At 37.8% G+C, this 17901-nt stretch overlaps 1 protein-coding gene across 1 annotated transcript in view; it reads right to left on the bottom strand.

The window, feature by feature from the left end:
• Window positions 1-1864: 1864 nt before the first annotated feature.
• LOC107737628 (partitioning defective 6 homolog beta-like) overlaps window positions 1865-17901 on the bottom strand; it is a 27665-nt gene continuing 11628 nt past the window's right edge. Inside the window, exon 3 of the mRNA XM_016549195.1 lies at window positions 1865-5467. Coding sequence (XP_016404681.1) covers window positions 4608-5467 — 860 coding nt within the window. The 3' untranslated portion in view covers window positions 1865-4607. The remainder of the gene's footprint in view (window positions 5468-17901) is intronic.

Raw genomic sequence — 17901 nt, 5'->3', positions numbered from 1 at the left:
GATGCTGGAGAGGATAATTTAAAATCATTGTGGTCAAAAGTTTACACACACCTTGCAGAATCTGCAAATTGTTAATTATTTTATCAAAATAAGAGGAATCATACAAAATGCATGTTATTTTTTATTTAGTACTGTCCTTTATTTGTGTTTATTTTATATAAAATATGTTTACATGTAGTCAACAAGACAAAATTATAGCTGAATTTATAAAAAATGACCCTGTTCAAAAGTTTATATACACACTTGATTCTGTGTTGTTACCTAAATGATCCATGACTTGTTTTGTGATGGCTTTTCATGAGTCCCTTGTTTGTCCTGTACAGTTAAACTGCCCTTCAGAAAAATCCTTCCCACAAATTGGTTCTGTTTTCCAGCATCTTTTGCATATTTGAACCCTTTCCAGCAGTGACTGTATGATTCTGAGATTCATCTTTTCATACTGATGACAACTGAGGGACTCACACTCAACTAAAAGCTTTAAACAAACATATATATTATGTTTACTGCATTATTATTAAGTCATCATGTGGCCTTCCTTGTATCAACTGTGTTTTTATGAGTATATTTATATTAACAGATATGAATAGCTCAAATATGGTGTGGTATATTTTTATTTTGCTATTGCCTTTTGATTATTTTATTTTGTTAGCGTACAAAAACATTATTTATTAAAATCGTCTCTTTCCTTTTTCTATTATCTACTTGTTTTCTTTTTGTTATATGTATATACATACATGTATGTATGTACAGTGGTGTTAAAAAGTTTTTGCCCCCTTCCTGTTTTTTTAATTGTGCTAACCGAGACTTGTCATAGCACTTGCATATTATTGCTCTTTTGTTGGTTTTTATTGCTTCTATTGTCATCATTTGTAAGTTGCTTTGGATAAAAGCGTCTTCTAAACAACTAATTGTAAATGTAAATCCCAATAAAGAATCTCTCAATAATGGTGTAAAGTAGAATATAATTTTATAAACCGAATTCAGGTGTTGTAACAGTTGTTACAAACTGTACAGTATTTATAGTACAATACTCAATAAGGTTCTTATGGAATAACATTGACATTTACTTGCTTTTTAATAAATTACAAATATTAATTCATAAACCATGGGTATTTTAACTTGTGCAAAGTTCGATATAAAAATGAGAAAATCAAACTTATCAGTTTGATATAGCTACACAGTTGAAGCAGAAGACTGGATGCTGTTACATGCTTTAACCACAGGGTGGCCTCCTGACATCAGAGTTCAGGCATTGAGTTTTAATGCCCTACATCTCTCAGCACTATGGTATAACTTGACATATAATGTTCAATTTATGATATAGATAAAATAAATCTTATATAAAGTTTCCAGTTGTTTAAGAGTTTTTAAAGTAGCACTGAAACAGCCTTAATGTCAAGCTTTTTTTTTTAACCATTGGCTGCAATAATGATGTTTTAACATGAGGCTAAATAGTTGTTCTTTTTTACAAAAGTTCTTGTTCAATTCCTCTAAAAGACAAAACAAAACTAAACAAAACAAAACAAAAGCATAAATACAGTATGTCTAATTCCAATAATTTAGCAAAGGTAGAAGTTGCATAAGACATTTAAACCCATCCTACTTCATTCCTGTTATGTTATTTTAAAGCATGTTTTCTTTAAAGCAGTCCACTAGTCCTAAAGACATAAAGTGGTTTTGTGTGTATTGTAAAAAGCTCTTTACAAATAAACTTGACTGATCAAGCTAAGGCTGATTCTTCAGCGTATATTTCAAACTGACACACTCTGGTTATCACAGATAAAAATAATTTTTCATGACCAACACACCAAGCAAGGAACAGCATCAGTGATTTTCTACATATTAGTTTATTTCATCCAAGACTTGAGTATAATACATGTGCATCTATGTCTTAATATAGTATTTATCCTTTTAAAAGTTTCATTATGTGAAACAAATTTGCATCATGTAGTACTAATAAGAAAATACTGACAATTTCAGTACAAATCTATACATTAAGATTTATCTGGCAAGCTCATTATCAAAAAGAGAAATTGACACATGAATGATAATGCTTAAAAGCCCATTTCTATGTCTCTCAAAGCAGGTGCTCATAGATATATGGTCTCCTTTAGAAATGCAAAGATATTCACAGTTTGGAAAATAGCAAGCTATTCTTCCTTTTTCTATTCACCCCCTAAAGGTCTGAGCATTAAGTTCCACCAAAGATGCTATAGTGGAAAAAATTAGAACTTCATTTTGTTGAGATGAAAAAAAGAATCAAAATTATGAGGTTTTTATGTCAGCTAAAACAAAGCAAGTAAAAATACATAGTCTATTTTAAAATAAATACAACTTCTGTGGTTACAATCCCAACTCGTATGTAGTGGTTAATATAAAAATAAATTAACACAGCTAAAGACTCCATTCAATATGTCGTTTGTACCATAAAAATGAATGATCAGGATGAAGTGTGTATGATCACAGCTACAGTGCGTGTGCTACTCCAAGCAGGTTTGGTAATGTAAGTGCCATGAAAAGCGATTCTCATCAGCGATTATAAAGCGATAAAAAGGGGAGCTAATGAAAGGCTACTTCGGCTAAATCTCCAACAGCAGGTCCTAACTGTAAGAGCGTAGGCACATCTGTCTCCCGTCAGTCTCTTCCAGTGTATCCACTGACACACACTTTGAGATCTCAGAAGATCGTATTGAAGCTTACAGCTGTGACATCATGCATATCATTATGATATGTATGTATAAGGATGAAAAGGGGAGAAATGTACCTACAGTCATTTGAACTTAAAGGAATGCTTTCAAAGTAAGAGCATGACATTTTGTTCATTTGTCCAGTTATTCGTATAAGAGATTTTTAGAAATCATAATTATCACTCAAGTAGGAAGACCTCACTTTACCGTACACAGAGAGTGAAGGGTTTGTGAGGGTATGGAAATTAGATGACAATATGGTTAATTGTGCATTTTTGACAAGACTTCACAACAGATTTCAACCAGTTGAATTTAAAAAATCAAATAAATGATCCACGTCTGTCCCATAGTAACGATGAAATTAACCCAACTGCTACATACTTTCTGAAAGGTTTGGCTGGTACTCTGCTGACATGCACAAAAAAATTTAAAAAAAATCTTTTTTTAAACCTTTACATACAAAGAGGGGAAGATACTGAATATTTTGGTATATATTCGATATTCGTAGTAATTCACTACAAATTAAGGGTTGTTTTCTCCATAATTCGACTGCAACACTTTTTGTTAGAGGTAACACTTTAAAATAAGGTTCAATTTGTTAACATTAAATAATGAGTTATGTGTCATGAACCAAAAATGAACCATTTTTACAGCTTTTCTTAATCCTGGTTAATGCTGATTCATACATATACTATAGTTCATGACTCATGATACATTATCTAATGTTTATTTAAACTTTAAACTTTAACTTAAATGTTAAAAAGTAAATATTAGTATGCAGAAATGAACTTTAACATAGATCATGTAAAAATATTATTAATAGTTAGTTAAGATACCTAATGCATTAAATGTACTGTATAGTTCACCCAAAAAAAATGTAAATTCTGTCATCATTTACTCACCACGTTCCCAACCGGAACTCTCCATGTATGGAAATATCCGCTTTTATGCTTCACAGAAGAAAGAAAGTTATAAAATGACACAAGATATGAGTAAATGATGACAGAATTTTCATTTTTGGCTGATCTATCTAATGTTAACAAGCTGAACCATAGTGAAAAGTGTCACGGTAGAGACGCTCTTCATAAATGAAACAACCAAGTGTCCACATCAGAGGGCTCCCTTGAAACATTATTGATAATTATGTATTCCAAAACCCCAGACAGGGTTATCAAGTAAAGATCAATGGGTAAAATAAACCACAGGTAGCAAAGAGCAGGATGATAGCCCTTGTCATAAAGAAATATAAGTGATACCAATAAAACATATCAGTATGAAAAATATGATATTAATCATTTGTCTTTTTGGCTATGATTAAAAACTTCTGAGATAATAAAAGACATCTGTATCTTAACCGAGGCAGCAGTCTACAACTGTCCACTCACAGGAAAATATCTCCTAAACATTCACTCAAGCCCGACAAAGGTTCACGATTCCCTTGAATACCACAAAGAATCGGTAAGCTGAGAGTGTTAGTGTTGCAGACGGGAATGGATGAAGAGCTTATTTCAGTTCCTTCTGAAGTTCTGCAGCTCAGACAGACTCAGTTACCATGGTAACGCAGAGGATGGGTAAAACCCATTGTACTTTGTTCTCTGATAACACTAGAGCCTCGTGGCTCTGAAAGGAGTGGTTGTCAAAGTAAAAAAGGATTTTCATGACTCATATGGTGCCGTCTGCATTCATTCAATCGCATTGACTCAGGAAGTTCATTATTACTCAAGAAGCAGCTATTTTTGGTGCTGTGCTGCTCTCCACGGGTTTGATGATGAGAACTACCTGGTCCTGTTGTTATGGAGAAGTGCTGTAAGGTGCTGTGGTGACTGGCCTTCTCTTTTGGTCCTGGACATGCATTTTCAGACCTATGGCACACAAGAGTATGTATTGGCATGTGTGTGTGATTATATGTTGTGTGTGTCTTTACAGTGTAATGACTGTGCCCTCCTCCTCTAGATTTCGCCCTTCTAATACCCTGTCACGGGCATTCAGAGACCCCGCGCTCACGCTGCTTGCCATGGTACCATTTGAGGGGCGGAGGTCGAGGTGGGGCTCGTATCTGGGCAAGGCGGGCATGCTGGTGCTGGATGTTGCCCGCGCCCCTGCCTGCGGAATAAGTTTAGCCCCTCCGTCCGCCTCGATCACCAGATCCTCCTCCTCCTCGCTCTCCTCGTCCAGTTCATAGTTCTGGATAATATGGGACGGGGTCATCGCCATCGAACCCGGTGTCGAGTAACCATAAAAACTGGTGCTGCTGTCAGAAGATCGTCCTGAGCTGCCGCCTCCGCTACTGCGTACCACGTTATTGCGCTGATTGGCCGGTTTGACGGTTATAATGAGGTTGTGGCTGTTGGCGATCATCATGTCCGTTACTTGGTCCAAAGACTTTCTGCTCACCTCGATGCCATTGACTTCGAGCACCTCGTCGTTGACGGCCAGCAGTCCCGTGCTCTCCGCCAGGCCTCCGGGGACCATGCGGGAGATGAAGATGCCCGGGACCTTTTCCAGGCCTTGGGGTGTAACGCACACGCTGGAACCATCGCGAATGTAGAAGCCCAGTGGTTTCTCTTGACCGTGTTTGTAGAGGCGGACGCGGCGGTGCGTCTCTGGGAGGATGTCCACGTCGATGATCGAGGACACTGGCCGGAAATCTTTAGGCAGGCTGATGATGATAGGAGGCTTCTTCTTGTTGGCGTCCGGTCGAAGGAGGACCGCTGCGAGCGCCGCCGGGGTCTTCTTACGGGTCACAGTGTCCGTGCCGAATGCAGAGTAATCTGCCTCCTCTGCACAACAGGAAGAAGAAAGAGAAAGAGAATGTAAATATGTAACGTTTGTGTTAGACATTGCAACTTAAAGGAATATTGTGTTTAGTTTATTTAGTGATGGGTTACGATGGTCAAATCATTCAACAACAACCACAAATTAAACAAACTATTTTTTGTATATATTTAATTTTAAAAATGTTTTCTTGTTTTTAAAATAAATTATAAACAAAGAAAAACAAACACAAAACACCGGGGGAAAAACTAAACACAAAACAACTAAACAAAACAAAAATAAAATGGGTAATACAGTACAACTAAAAGTGTGGGCATTAACACTTTTCAGTAGCTTTGTAAATAAATGCCGTACAATATCAGCATATTTTAGTTAATGTGAACAACAACTTTGATCAAATCATGTTAATAAATTAAAATAATATAAACAACTTTTTTGTTTGTTTTACTTAAAACAAAACAAAATAAAATGGTTAATATAGGGCAACAAAAAAACAAAACAAAAAACAAAACAAAATGGGTAATATAGGGCAATAACTAAAAGTGTCTAGACGCTTTTCAGTGGCTTGGTCAATGCAATTTATTATCAGCGTTATTGTGCTTGTAAACATATATTATCTGTGCATGTTCATTATTTTTATTATTTATCATGTTCAAATTATGCATTTTTTTTTTTGCTCTTGTTGGACTATTCCCACAGCTTTGTAAGGAGAGACCTGCAGGGTAGAGAATGCCTGCTTGTTAGTTTCCCTCCGCCCCTCAGCTAATGTGTAAACTACTGTAAACCCAAGCCTCCTTTCAACCTCTCTCTCTTTTTCTCTCAGCTGCCATTTATGAATTCCTCAGAGGCTTAATCACAGCCTGGACTTTCACCTGCAAGACATTCATACTCAAGATCAAAAAGGAGAATAGAGTAGGAAGGGAGAGAGGATATAAATGGATGTGAGTGATGCTCTCTCTGAAAAGTCTGAGAGAGTTCAAAGCAGTACCATGTGTTTTTCTGAACTCCCATTAACCCGAATGAACAATGGTTAACCTGAGAGATGTAATTATTAACAAAAACCACCATGTTATAAGATTATAACTAACATTTCAATTATGTTATTTACTGATCTTTTGTATCAAGGGTTGTGATGTTTTTATGGATTTTTTTAATGCCATAAACCTGAATTGTACCTCTAAAATGAAAAGCATCTTCTTCCAATGTGTTTGTTTAACCAGGAACATGCGTCTGTGTGATCTAGCATGCGAACAGATTTCACGTCAGCCCAAATATAGTCAAAACACACACACATACACAAGATTGATTGTTGGTCAAAGGTCCCCACAGCCAGTTCCCACCAGAAAACTATCTGGATTGTCCTTGTGTTTTGTTTCAACATGAAAATTCAGCCTGTGTTGAAATTTTAACAATAATTTGGCAACTTGCCTTCAGTACCTGCAGACATCATAAAAATGTCTTTCTGACCTAATAGAGCTGAGGTTTATTCACAAACACGCAGCATGCACACACAAGTCTCAGCTATGCAAGTTTGGCTGGAGCGGTCAAGCATGTATGGAGGTCTCTTTTCATCTCCTCCAGAGTTCTTCTCCTCTCTTCCTTCCTTATCTGCTCCACTCTTCCATATTAAAGCCTAACAATGGCTTCATAGTGAGTGTTGAAGGGCAGCATGGGAAGTCCCTTAGGGCCACTCAAACAGGCACAAACTAGCTTTTCTGTTGGCTCAGAGATCGAGAGGAGAAAAAGTGAGAGGATGCAAAAAGCAGCTTACAATATATGGAAACCGCATCACGTTAACGGACACACAAACCTCAATCATCTCACTTCCTGAACGCAGGACAGCTGGCTCTTTGTGAAACCTGACGCTACAGAAACCAGACCGGTTGTAATGGCTCATTACAAACATGCTGGAGAAGGTCCACACACAAGCATACAGGCCAGGGCTAGGTTTTGACACAAATTTCACGATTCGATTCAATTCTCATTCACAAGCTTGCGATTCGATTCGATTACCAATTAGATTCGATTCGATTCAATATAGATTATTTTGGATATATATCAGGTACAGTACATGCCAAATTTTCTCAAGGGAAAAAAATCCCTCAACTAATGCTGTAAAATATACATGAGAGTCAGTTGGTACTACATTACTATAATACTGAAGGTTAATTTCTATCTGACTAATGAGTTTATGGTCACAGAATATGTTTTTCTGAGGTAAATGTAACGTTACGTGACTTTGTTTACAAGCCATTATATTGACGTATTTGCACGGCTGAAATGTAGCCTTGGTGAGCATAAGAGACTTCTTTCAAAAACATTTGGAAAAAATCAGTAAAAAAATCTTAGACACCAAACTCCCTCTATATATATACTGTACATACACATGTAATGTAATATTCTTTAATATGAGATTTCAGTTTGGTTTGGCAGTAAAATAGTGTGGATTTCTCCGTTGTGTGTTAATATGGCAGAAGTAATGTGACACTGGCTTTATCTGATACTGTGGTCACCATTGACAGTGGCAGTGGAAGCACCTCACTTCCTGTCAAAGCAAAGGACAAGGACACCAGGATGCAGTCTGTGTAATGCTTATTGCGATATATTGGATGGGAGGTGCGCTTCAATATTCCATCATGAAAACAGGCTAGACTAATCGATTCTTGGGATTTAAGAATCAATATCGTTCCGTAAAAACGAGAATCGATTAATATCGAGATATCGATATTTTTTACCCAGCCTTAATACAGGCCTCTTTACACCCATATCATGCATTGGGCTCCTTACAATCATTAGAGGCAGATCAGGGGATATGAGGAGGTATTTCTGAATTATGGCCTGGAGCAATACAATGCAAATTTTAAAAAATCATGTATTTGTCGAATTAAGCATAATTACTATTATTTCAAATAACACACACACACACATAAAATAATAAATAAAAAAAATATTTGTGTGTGTGTGAGCTTAGTGAAATGCTGTCCCACCTTTGCTTAGATGATCAGTATCCCATTACACAGGGTCTTATAGTCTGCCCAAGGTCAGGTGACCTGTTTGTGTATTCTTAACTCTTATGTGTTTTCAAGTAACTGATTAATGCCGACACTAAAATTAAAAATACTATTTTGTCTAAATAAATAAAAAATAAAACTGAAAACTAAAATCAGTAATTTTAAATGCTACAAGTGAATTTAGGCATCACAACGTTGTACTGTACAGTATGATAAATGGATATTCATTTTTAAATTTGCTAACGATTACATTTAACAGTTATTAAATGTAAAAAATAGGGAAAAGGAGCATGAACAATTAAATATCCAGTATCTGCCAAAACTGAAAAAAATATCTAATTTCGTCAGATAATGATTATGCATATATTATATTGAATAAAATAGCGTTTTCTAGGCCACTGATATTACAGGAGTCAGGATACTATAATTTTAAACAAACTGTGTCTGTAGATATAAAACAAAGTGTAAAAATAAATTGGTGCACCTTCGGTCACTTCAAAAAACAAAAGTTTCCACAGAATAAATAAATAAAATAAGATTGTTCAAGAACCAGACTGAAATGTAAAACTCATGAGTATTTGTCTACATGACAACTAGTTTGATTATTCACTATTTATAATTAAGTATTCATGGTCAGTTCAGAGGTGCACATTCGTGAGAAGCATCCCACGAGGAGTGTGAAAACAACAGAGATGTCACACCGTGTCTCTGCTCACCACAAACTGAGAGTGATGGACTCATCTCATCCAATATTCAGCATGCCTTATGAAGGCCGTGATGGCTCATGTTTCACTTTTGTGAATGTCTCATTCAGGTTTTTTTTTGCATGTGGCCACTGTGCTACTTTCTGTTTATGGTCTCGCTCCACAAAGCTGCTTGCAAAGAATCGAACACACAGATTATTCAGACGAGCAGCCGCTGACGGCATGACAGCATCTGTGGAAACATTTCTGCTTCTTTAAGGTTAAGTCCAGATGTCTCCCACATTGGGGAGTGTGTGCCATCCCATTCCAGACACGGCACGATAGAGGAGAGGGGAGAAGAGAGGGTGGAGAGTGGGCTGTAATGAGCACTTATTAGGCCAGGGAGAGAGAACGAGAATGAAAGAGCGAGGGTTGATGTGTAAAAAACTTTTCAATACAGAAACTTTATGAGGTGCTGCTATTCTGGGCTCGCTGAGCACATACTTCTGTGATACAGCTAAGATAAAGTGAGACCGCTTCTGATAACAGAGGAAAAACGCAAAGTCTGCGAGCAACTTAACATGGGAAAAGCCCTTGAGAACAAGATACTTAGCGAAAATGTGGGAAAATAAGGTGCACGGTGTATGAAACTCACTCTGTGTATAGGAATCATTACAGCAGTTTCTAATTTAAGCAAAAATGGCAAGCCAATCAAATTGGCTATTATGTGTAAACAACTTTGAGCCGCCAACGCATCACCATCATACATTTCCTGTAAATTGTGAAATGGCAGTAGACCTGGATTGTCCGAAATCACATACTCTCTAAATAGGCAGGCTACTTGTTTTGTAAAAATTATGTTCTATATAGGGTGAATGTGCATAGTACGAATTTAATCTTGATGTACTACATTCGCCATGTTGTCACTGTCATGTGACCTACTAGCGCCAGCTGCATCAATTTAATGCCATTGACAAATCCTCTCCTGTGGACTCATGGGACAAAATATCCATAGTAAAATATCCATTGGATGAGCACTTCAAGTCTTCCTGGAAGTACAAGGTCATCTGGGTATTTATTGCCTACTGTTTTATAAATACTGTGGATTCGAACATATACTACTCATTTCACATGCTGTTTTTCACTTACTATATAGTAGGAAGTATGTGATTTAAGATGAGGCCTGGAGTCAAACATTAGCTCTTAAAGCTAAAATTTTTAAAGGGGACATCAGATGCAAAATTCACTTTTTGTTTGAACATAAATATGTGTTGGCAGTGTGTGGACACAACCATCCTATAATGGTAAAAATCCACCCAGTGCTTTTTTTTTTTTAAATCTCCAAAAATCATGAGCACTGTCTCAGATCAAGCCGTTCACAGATTCTTGGCAGAGTGACGTCACACAGGCCAAGGCCCCTCCCACAACGTAGCTGGGACATGCTGTCACTCAGTTTCCACAGTGAGGACCTTCCTGATAACCTGTACCTTCTCCTGCCTTTGACTCTGTGAGGAATGTGAAGTGCACTGGTAAAGGTCAGAGTTCAGTTTGGAAGGTGTTTTACTGCTCTGAGGTTAATCATACACAGCAGAATCATAAAACACTAATGTCATCAGCATTTAAAACTTGTGACAGATGCAATAAAAAAACACGAGTGTCTCAAAACCCTGCATTTAGTTGTGTGTTATCTAGTCATCTACTCCAAAAAAGCTGGTTTCTGAGTTGAATGTTCAGAAGTTTGGGGTCAGTATGTTTTTTTTATTAAGAAATTAATACTTGTGTTCAGCAAGGATGCATTAAAAGTGACAATAAAGACAATGTATGTAGAATCCTGAAAAAAAAAGTTTCAGTTTCCACAAAAATATTAAGCAGCACAATTGTTTTCAACACTGATTATAAGAAATGTTCCTTCAGAATCAAATCAGCATATTAGAACGATTTCTAAAAGATCGTGTGACATTGAAGAGTTGAGTAATAACTAGCCTACATTTTTTTAATTGCAATAATATTTTAAAATAATATTGTTTACTGTATTTTGGATTTTGAAATGCATGAAAGACTTCCTTCAAAAACATTTTAAAAATCTTACTGACCCCAAACTTTTGAACAGTAGTGTATATTGATACAAGGGTCTAATGTTTCTATACAATACTGTGAGAAAACTCAATATATGATGATATTGGCACCACATCTACTAATTTCTATGAAGCACAAGAACATCTCAACACAGATTAACAACAAACAGTGTGTTTGTGAATGACTTGCCCTTTTATCCAAAACAGGACTAACCAGTGAACAGGTCTTTCACTAGTTTTTCTTCAACAATAATGTAATAGCAGAGTGTTTTCCCACTAATAATACCTCCTTACCCTCCCACTGTTTTTCCATCACCTCTTTCCTGGTCTGGTCTCTATATGTTCACAGACTGCTCCATTCCTCGCACACCCATGAGCAGCCCTCCTGTCCTGTCTAATCTAATCAGCAGAGGTGATCAGAGTCTGAACACATTCCACACAGTGCGACGCCTCCCCCCAATCCTGCAGCTAACTGCCCCTACCCCCCCAGAAGTACAACCTCTTCCACCATGCAGCACACCCTCCACCCCTCCTTCATCCCGCTCCGCTTCATTGACAACACCAGAGAGGCGCTGGCCCTCTCTAGGGCTGTCAAAACTTTTTTCAAATTTCGAATATTCGTCGGATTTAAAATAAAAATCCACATTTCCAATCCAATTTTAGGTGTGCATCAAGGCCAAAGTATACTTCGGCTGTCCGCGCACCGTCCGCATTACGTCATTTTCGTCATCAGGAGGGCTCGCGGACAGCCGCGCACCCCGTCTGCGTGCAGGCAATTATTTGATCCCGCGTGGATGGTCTGCGTACAACAGCGCATGCGCGAGGTGAAAGTTGAGACAGAGCGCAAGTCAAGTAGGTGTTACTGCGCCAGTGTCGAGCTCGTCCGTCCGCACTCATCCGCGGTTGAGTATACTTTGAAGGCTGTGCGTGAGACGGAATGGAACGCGGAAAGTGAAGTATACCCGGGCCTTCAGGCAGCCTTATCAGTGGCGCACGAAATGCGACGACGATGTAAGTGTCATTGAATTTGAATGCTTTTGTTAGAGAACAATCAATGCGGGGAAGATGCTGTTTACGTCAAACCCGAAACCAAGCCGTTATTTATCGCATTTTCTAGAGGGACATCTATCACCGTTGCACTCGCGTCTCGCAGAAGAGAGCCGCATGTTTAGAAAGCTACGTAAAATTAATGTAAGTTCAACTTTTAAAAAACATGTCTCAAGACTTTATGGCGGTTTTCCCCATCCCACTGCATCTCAAGTTTTTAAATGAAGAAAGTACTCTTTGTGATTGGTTTTCGGTCCTTTGTATTAAACTATACATATAATTGTTTAAGCAACTTTATTAATTATATATGGTTTATAAGCATTATTTTAAACATTATGCAAAGATAGTCGTGTTATTTTATTATGCTTTGAAGAAACGTGCATAATATTTTGCTCGATGTGCCCTCAGGAGAGAAGCCAACAGCTTTTTTCCACCCAACTGAAATTATGCCTTTTAAATTCGAATATAACTCGAATATTGATATTTAAGTAAAAAAAATTTAATTTAGTTTTTCAGCTATTTTGACAGCCCTCTCTACCCAGGCATGGTGACATAACAGTGTCCCAATGCTTCTCTGCATCAGCGTGACATTCCATGACCCTGGAATTCCTCCCACTTATTAAAGCGGCTCCTCCTAAAACTGAAACGGCAATAAAAACTGCAGACGTCATAGGTGTCAATAAAACACAAACCCACCCCTGTGCCCCGATTCAGCTGATGACATGAATGGAAAAGTAAACAAATTTGTGGTTTCAGGAAAGAAAGGGGAGAGGAAAAGTGAAAGAGACGAGGTAAGAGTAGGCAGATTCCTAAAGCATATGTCACAGTGCTCTCTAGAAACTATTCCAGCTGCTTTCCTGAACCACACCTCTCAGACAGGTGAGGACGGTAGGGAGGATTCCAGAGATACGCTGAGAAAACTATGAAAGGAATGGAAATGGTGTGTAATGAATGACACAATAAAATGAATCACAGGGCTATTATTAGGTGGAAGGATGAATTATAATGAACAAAAGACAGATCAATGATAATAATATTAGCTGACTCGTCAATTAATCTCAGCGGAATTCTCAACTACAGCCTCTTTCAAAAGATTTTGTAGTTTGATCTAAATGTTGAAGTTAGCAAGTCAAGTGCTCAAACTGAAACTCTGTTCAAAAGCTAGCAAGCTGTCAGCTTTCTACATAGGCAGCTTTCTTCTAAGGCAGCATTCGAACCGAAATGGAACTTCATAAGTGACAGATTTGGAACGCTGTACAGAGGCAGAAGGTCCACACGCCACACAAATAGGAATCCTAGTGTAACATGCAAAGGAAACTCGACTCGTTTAATGTTAGCATGTTCCTAGGAGGAGAGGAACAACCCAATGTTTAGGGTGAACGCAAGATTTCTGGCATCTCCTACCAAAACAGATAAGTAGGAGGAGATCATCATTGAATGTCCTTTGGATATGATTATGACACCTATGCAACACACAAGTTGTGTACCCCATTTCTGTTCCACTGGCTGCTAAGCTGCACTGTAAAAAAAAAATATTTTTACAGAAAAAAGACTATAGTAAATAGAAAAAAAATCTGTTGACTTGTTAACTGTAAGCTACCTTAAAGGGGCGGTTCACTGGGTTTTTTCTAGGCTTGATTGTGTTTATGGGGTGCAGTCTAACATGTGTTAAGCATTATTTTTCACATAATCTACCTTTATTCCACACAGCTCTGTCCCTTCTCTGAGCCAGCCGTTTTTGTAGGCATTAAACTGCCAGAATTTTAAAAGACATCTCCGTTTGCATTGAACTTTCAGCTTCGTAACTTTGCAGATATTGTTTATGCTCAAACAGCAACATTACACACTAACTAACGTTAAAAAGTGAAATCGCAATGAACCACCCCTTTAAAGTAAAAAAATGTAAATGAATTAACATTGAATTATATGTCATTTTACTTTTAAATATTGCATAATTTATGGTTTTTGTAAGGATAAACTATGGATTACCATATAATGTACAGTGAAAAACAATAAAAGTGCAATCCCTGCACATCACATATGATTATATATAATTTTTTTATTGTTTGTTTCTTCTTATTATTGTTATCAGTGCACACAACATCACAAGTGTATCACAACACGTTCATTATGGTGTTGTGTTACATTTAATTTAGTTAATGTTTAATGCATTATTTTAGTGTCATGAGTGTGCATGATCATTTGCCTGTCTGTATTTTGACTGTCTGTATTATAATGCCGGTTATCAGTACATCAAGCAGATCAATATGCCATCACATCACAATACCTGAAACACAGTCACCATGTTTTTTTCAGTGACTTTCTGAAAGTCACCACAGCTGCAGTTTTTTTTTTACCCCAACTTTAATAGGATATTTTTACAATCTTTATAAGATCATAAAAACATTATCTTATAAAGCACAGAAATTCAGAAAAACCAGTCATAAAGATCAATGTTTTGAAATTGAATCAATAAGCCATAAAGGATAGTTCACTGATCTATATAAATATAAATATAGATCAGCAAACTCACCTTTATGAGGTCATCTAGCAACATTAAGTGACCAGATTTAGCTACTTTCAATTGAAAGCAGTTGGCAACACTGGTTCCTTAAGACTAAACTTTTACTTTGAGCGGCTTTATACATACGGCCCCTGGTCTAGGGTCACAAATGAACTATTGAAAAACAAGTTGCTGCAATGATGCCACTGGGCAAAATTAGTATTTCAGAGGACAGTAATATTGTTTCGTACTTTCAAGAACCTTTCACATAAGGAGCGTTCCTATGGCACCTTAAAATGGTGTCTAGGGAGGCATCGCACAAGGTTTTGGAACAGAGGTTATTTCCTGGACTGAGTGAATGTAGAGCACAGAGAATATTGAGCAAAGACCCAATACTATAACACAGCAGCGACTGAGCAGGATGTCTGATCAGGAAATCACATGATGCAAATAGACACACGGGTGACAACACCCCTTAAAGCCAGCAAACACGTATCCACAACAGCTCCACAAACACCATAGACAGTGAGGGTGGGGGGACAGCACACTGCGTATTCAGATACAACTTTCCCATTTTCACTGGTTCATTCTTAATAATTACAATTGGTCTCCCACAATCGTGAATATGTGGTATCTATCCCATCATGCTAAAATCACCACTCAAGAATCCCTCATCATTAACACCATTCAGCTAAAGCTCTTCACTGCTGCCATGGCAGCAGGTAAACAAACAAGCATGGGATTGGCGCATTGTGGTCATCCTGATGTTGTCTGAAAAAGCATGTGCGTCTGCATTGGGATGGGACGCCTATTGAAACACATAAATCCTCATTTAGAGTGTTTAGATGTACATTCGCACCCTACAAAACATCCTCATTAAAGATCCAGTAAGCTGAGCTCAAGTCAAGCCACTTGAATATGCAAAACAGGCTACGACAGAACAAAACCCAGAATTCCAAACACAAACCACAGATGAGGCGGTGCACCGCTCAAGAATGCCTCAGACCCCCCCATCCCCCACGTGAACTCCAACCACAGCGAAGGCTATCTTAACCCAGATCACTGAATGTGTGCCATTCAATGACGGCAAGACACTGCACAAAAGATTTCAGTTGGTTTGACGGCCTTAGTACTGCGCACCTTGCTGTGATTTCAAACATCCAACTCACACATAGACATTTTTATGTGTGTGTATGCGCTGGCTTCCATCAAAGTGCACGAAACTCTCTGGATCTAATGTGAGTGATACGTGATGGAAATCTTCAAAAGAAAATACTTTAGGCTCTGTTCTGAAACCTGGTGAGATGCCTACTTAGACAGCATTTTAATGCATCACAACACTACAAATACAAAGCCTGTTCCAAAAGGTAGACTGCTTTCTAAAATACACTGTTTAGGCCAAATTAAAATGCTACATTACAATTATTCTTCACAGTAAAGGCAATCATGAAGAACGCATTGTGACTCCATGCAAAAAAAATTATTCCATGATGGCAGAAAAGTACCAAAAAATCTACTTATAATATGCTATTTATTTACCTAATATTCTCACCTAAAATGTTTGTTATGTCATTTTTATGCATATTATTGAGAGTACGGATATCTTAGCAACATGGCAATATCAAACTCTAAAGGAATCAGTTGTGAGTCACATTTATTGTGAGCATTACATGAGCAGCATTATTTGGTGAGGTATGCATGCCAATCAGTCATTTATAGGCAGAACACTCCACAGATTTCCTAAGAATTAAAACACCTGCCATTTTTTTTTATTTAACACATTCCCTGCTTCTTATGTGTTTGTTAAGTGAATATTTTGACAATTTGATTAGGCTTTTCAGCTACCAATAAGAATGTAGTACCATTTTGGTGGTTCACACAAAGAATGAAAAACATCCAATTGAGACCCTGCATGCAGAACTCTGTAAAAATATATTACACGTGCACACTGGCACACAACAAATAACGCATGCAGGGCAGAATTAGGCAAATATCCTCTAATCATAAAGATACAAAAAAGGGCAATTAAATTCTGGAAACATCTGAAACTCAGTGACCCCCAATCATATCATTATAAAGCCCTGCAATAGCAAGAGATGAGCAAAGAAAGCAACCTCCTCCCTCAGCTGATCCAGAGCTTCAGTCCTGATGCGTCACTAACATCTACTGATGCTCTGAATCACAACAACACTAAAAACTAGTGCTGTGTTCAAAATATCGATACGACGATGTATCGTCACAGAGATTTGACGATAGGAGTATCGATACAGCTGGCCCTGTATCGATATTGTGGCACGTGTGCAGCAGCGGACCACGCTTAATTTGTTTAAAATTGTACAATGTTTAAAATCGAGAAGAAAAGTGCAAGGTTTCTAAAAAAGAATGAATAGAGCATATATAGGCTACAACAAGGTTTAATCTGGCCGCAGAGGAACACAACGGGGTTGCCTGATATAAAGAGACGGAATCCCCGAAACAGAGCTTTACACTTGCGCAATACGCTGTGGTACAGTTATGGAGGTCCTTCATAATGCAGAGGTCAACTGCTTGCTCTGCCAATAGTTAGAAATGGCACTATAGTATGCAGTGTTTAATAAACAGCTGTTTTTGTAAATTCTGCTGAGGTGAAATTCAGTGCAGTCATGTATCGTGATACGTATCGTATCGTGGCCTCTGTATCGTGATACGTATCGTATCGTGACTTTGCTGGTGATACACAGCCCTACTAAAAACATCAGATTACTGCACAAATCAAACAGATTCAAACAGTGATTACATCACTCATTGGCAAACCCAAACACAACAACAGAGTAAAACGCAATGCTATTTGGCCCTATAAAGAGAGAGTACAGTATGGCAGAGTATCTTGCTGTATCTGTTAGGAGAACACAAGAACTGCTGTGTGTTTGCTGCGCAATATGTTTCTGCCTGTCACGGTTGATGAGAAAACACTCAATCTGCCCTGATCTGATGTTTCCAGTAGTGCTGGGCGGTATACCGGTTCATACCGAATACCGGTTTTTATTTTTGTTATGATATGAATTTTGAAAATCCCACAATACCGGTATATGTCGCTTAAACAACGTTCGGAACGCGACACTGTTTGAAAGGGGTCCCTTT

Source organism: Sinocyclocheilus rhinocerous, unplaced genomic scaffold, assembly GCF_001515625.1.
Source record: "Sinocyclocheilus rhinocerous isolate Xijiao unplaced genomic scaffold, SAMN03320098_v1.1 scaffold72, whole genome shotgun sequence".
Taxonomy (NCBI): Eukaryota; Metazoa; Chordata; class Actinopteri; order Cypriniformes; family Cyprinidae; genus Sinocyclocheilus; species Sinocyclocheilus rhinocerous.
This window is presented reverse-complemented; position numbering and strand designations above follow the sequence as displayed.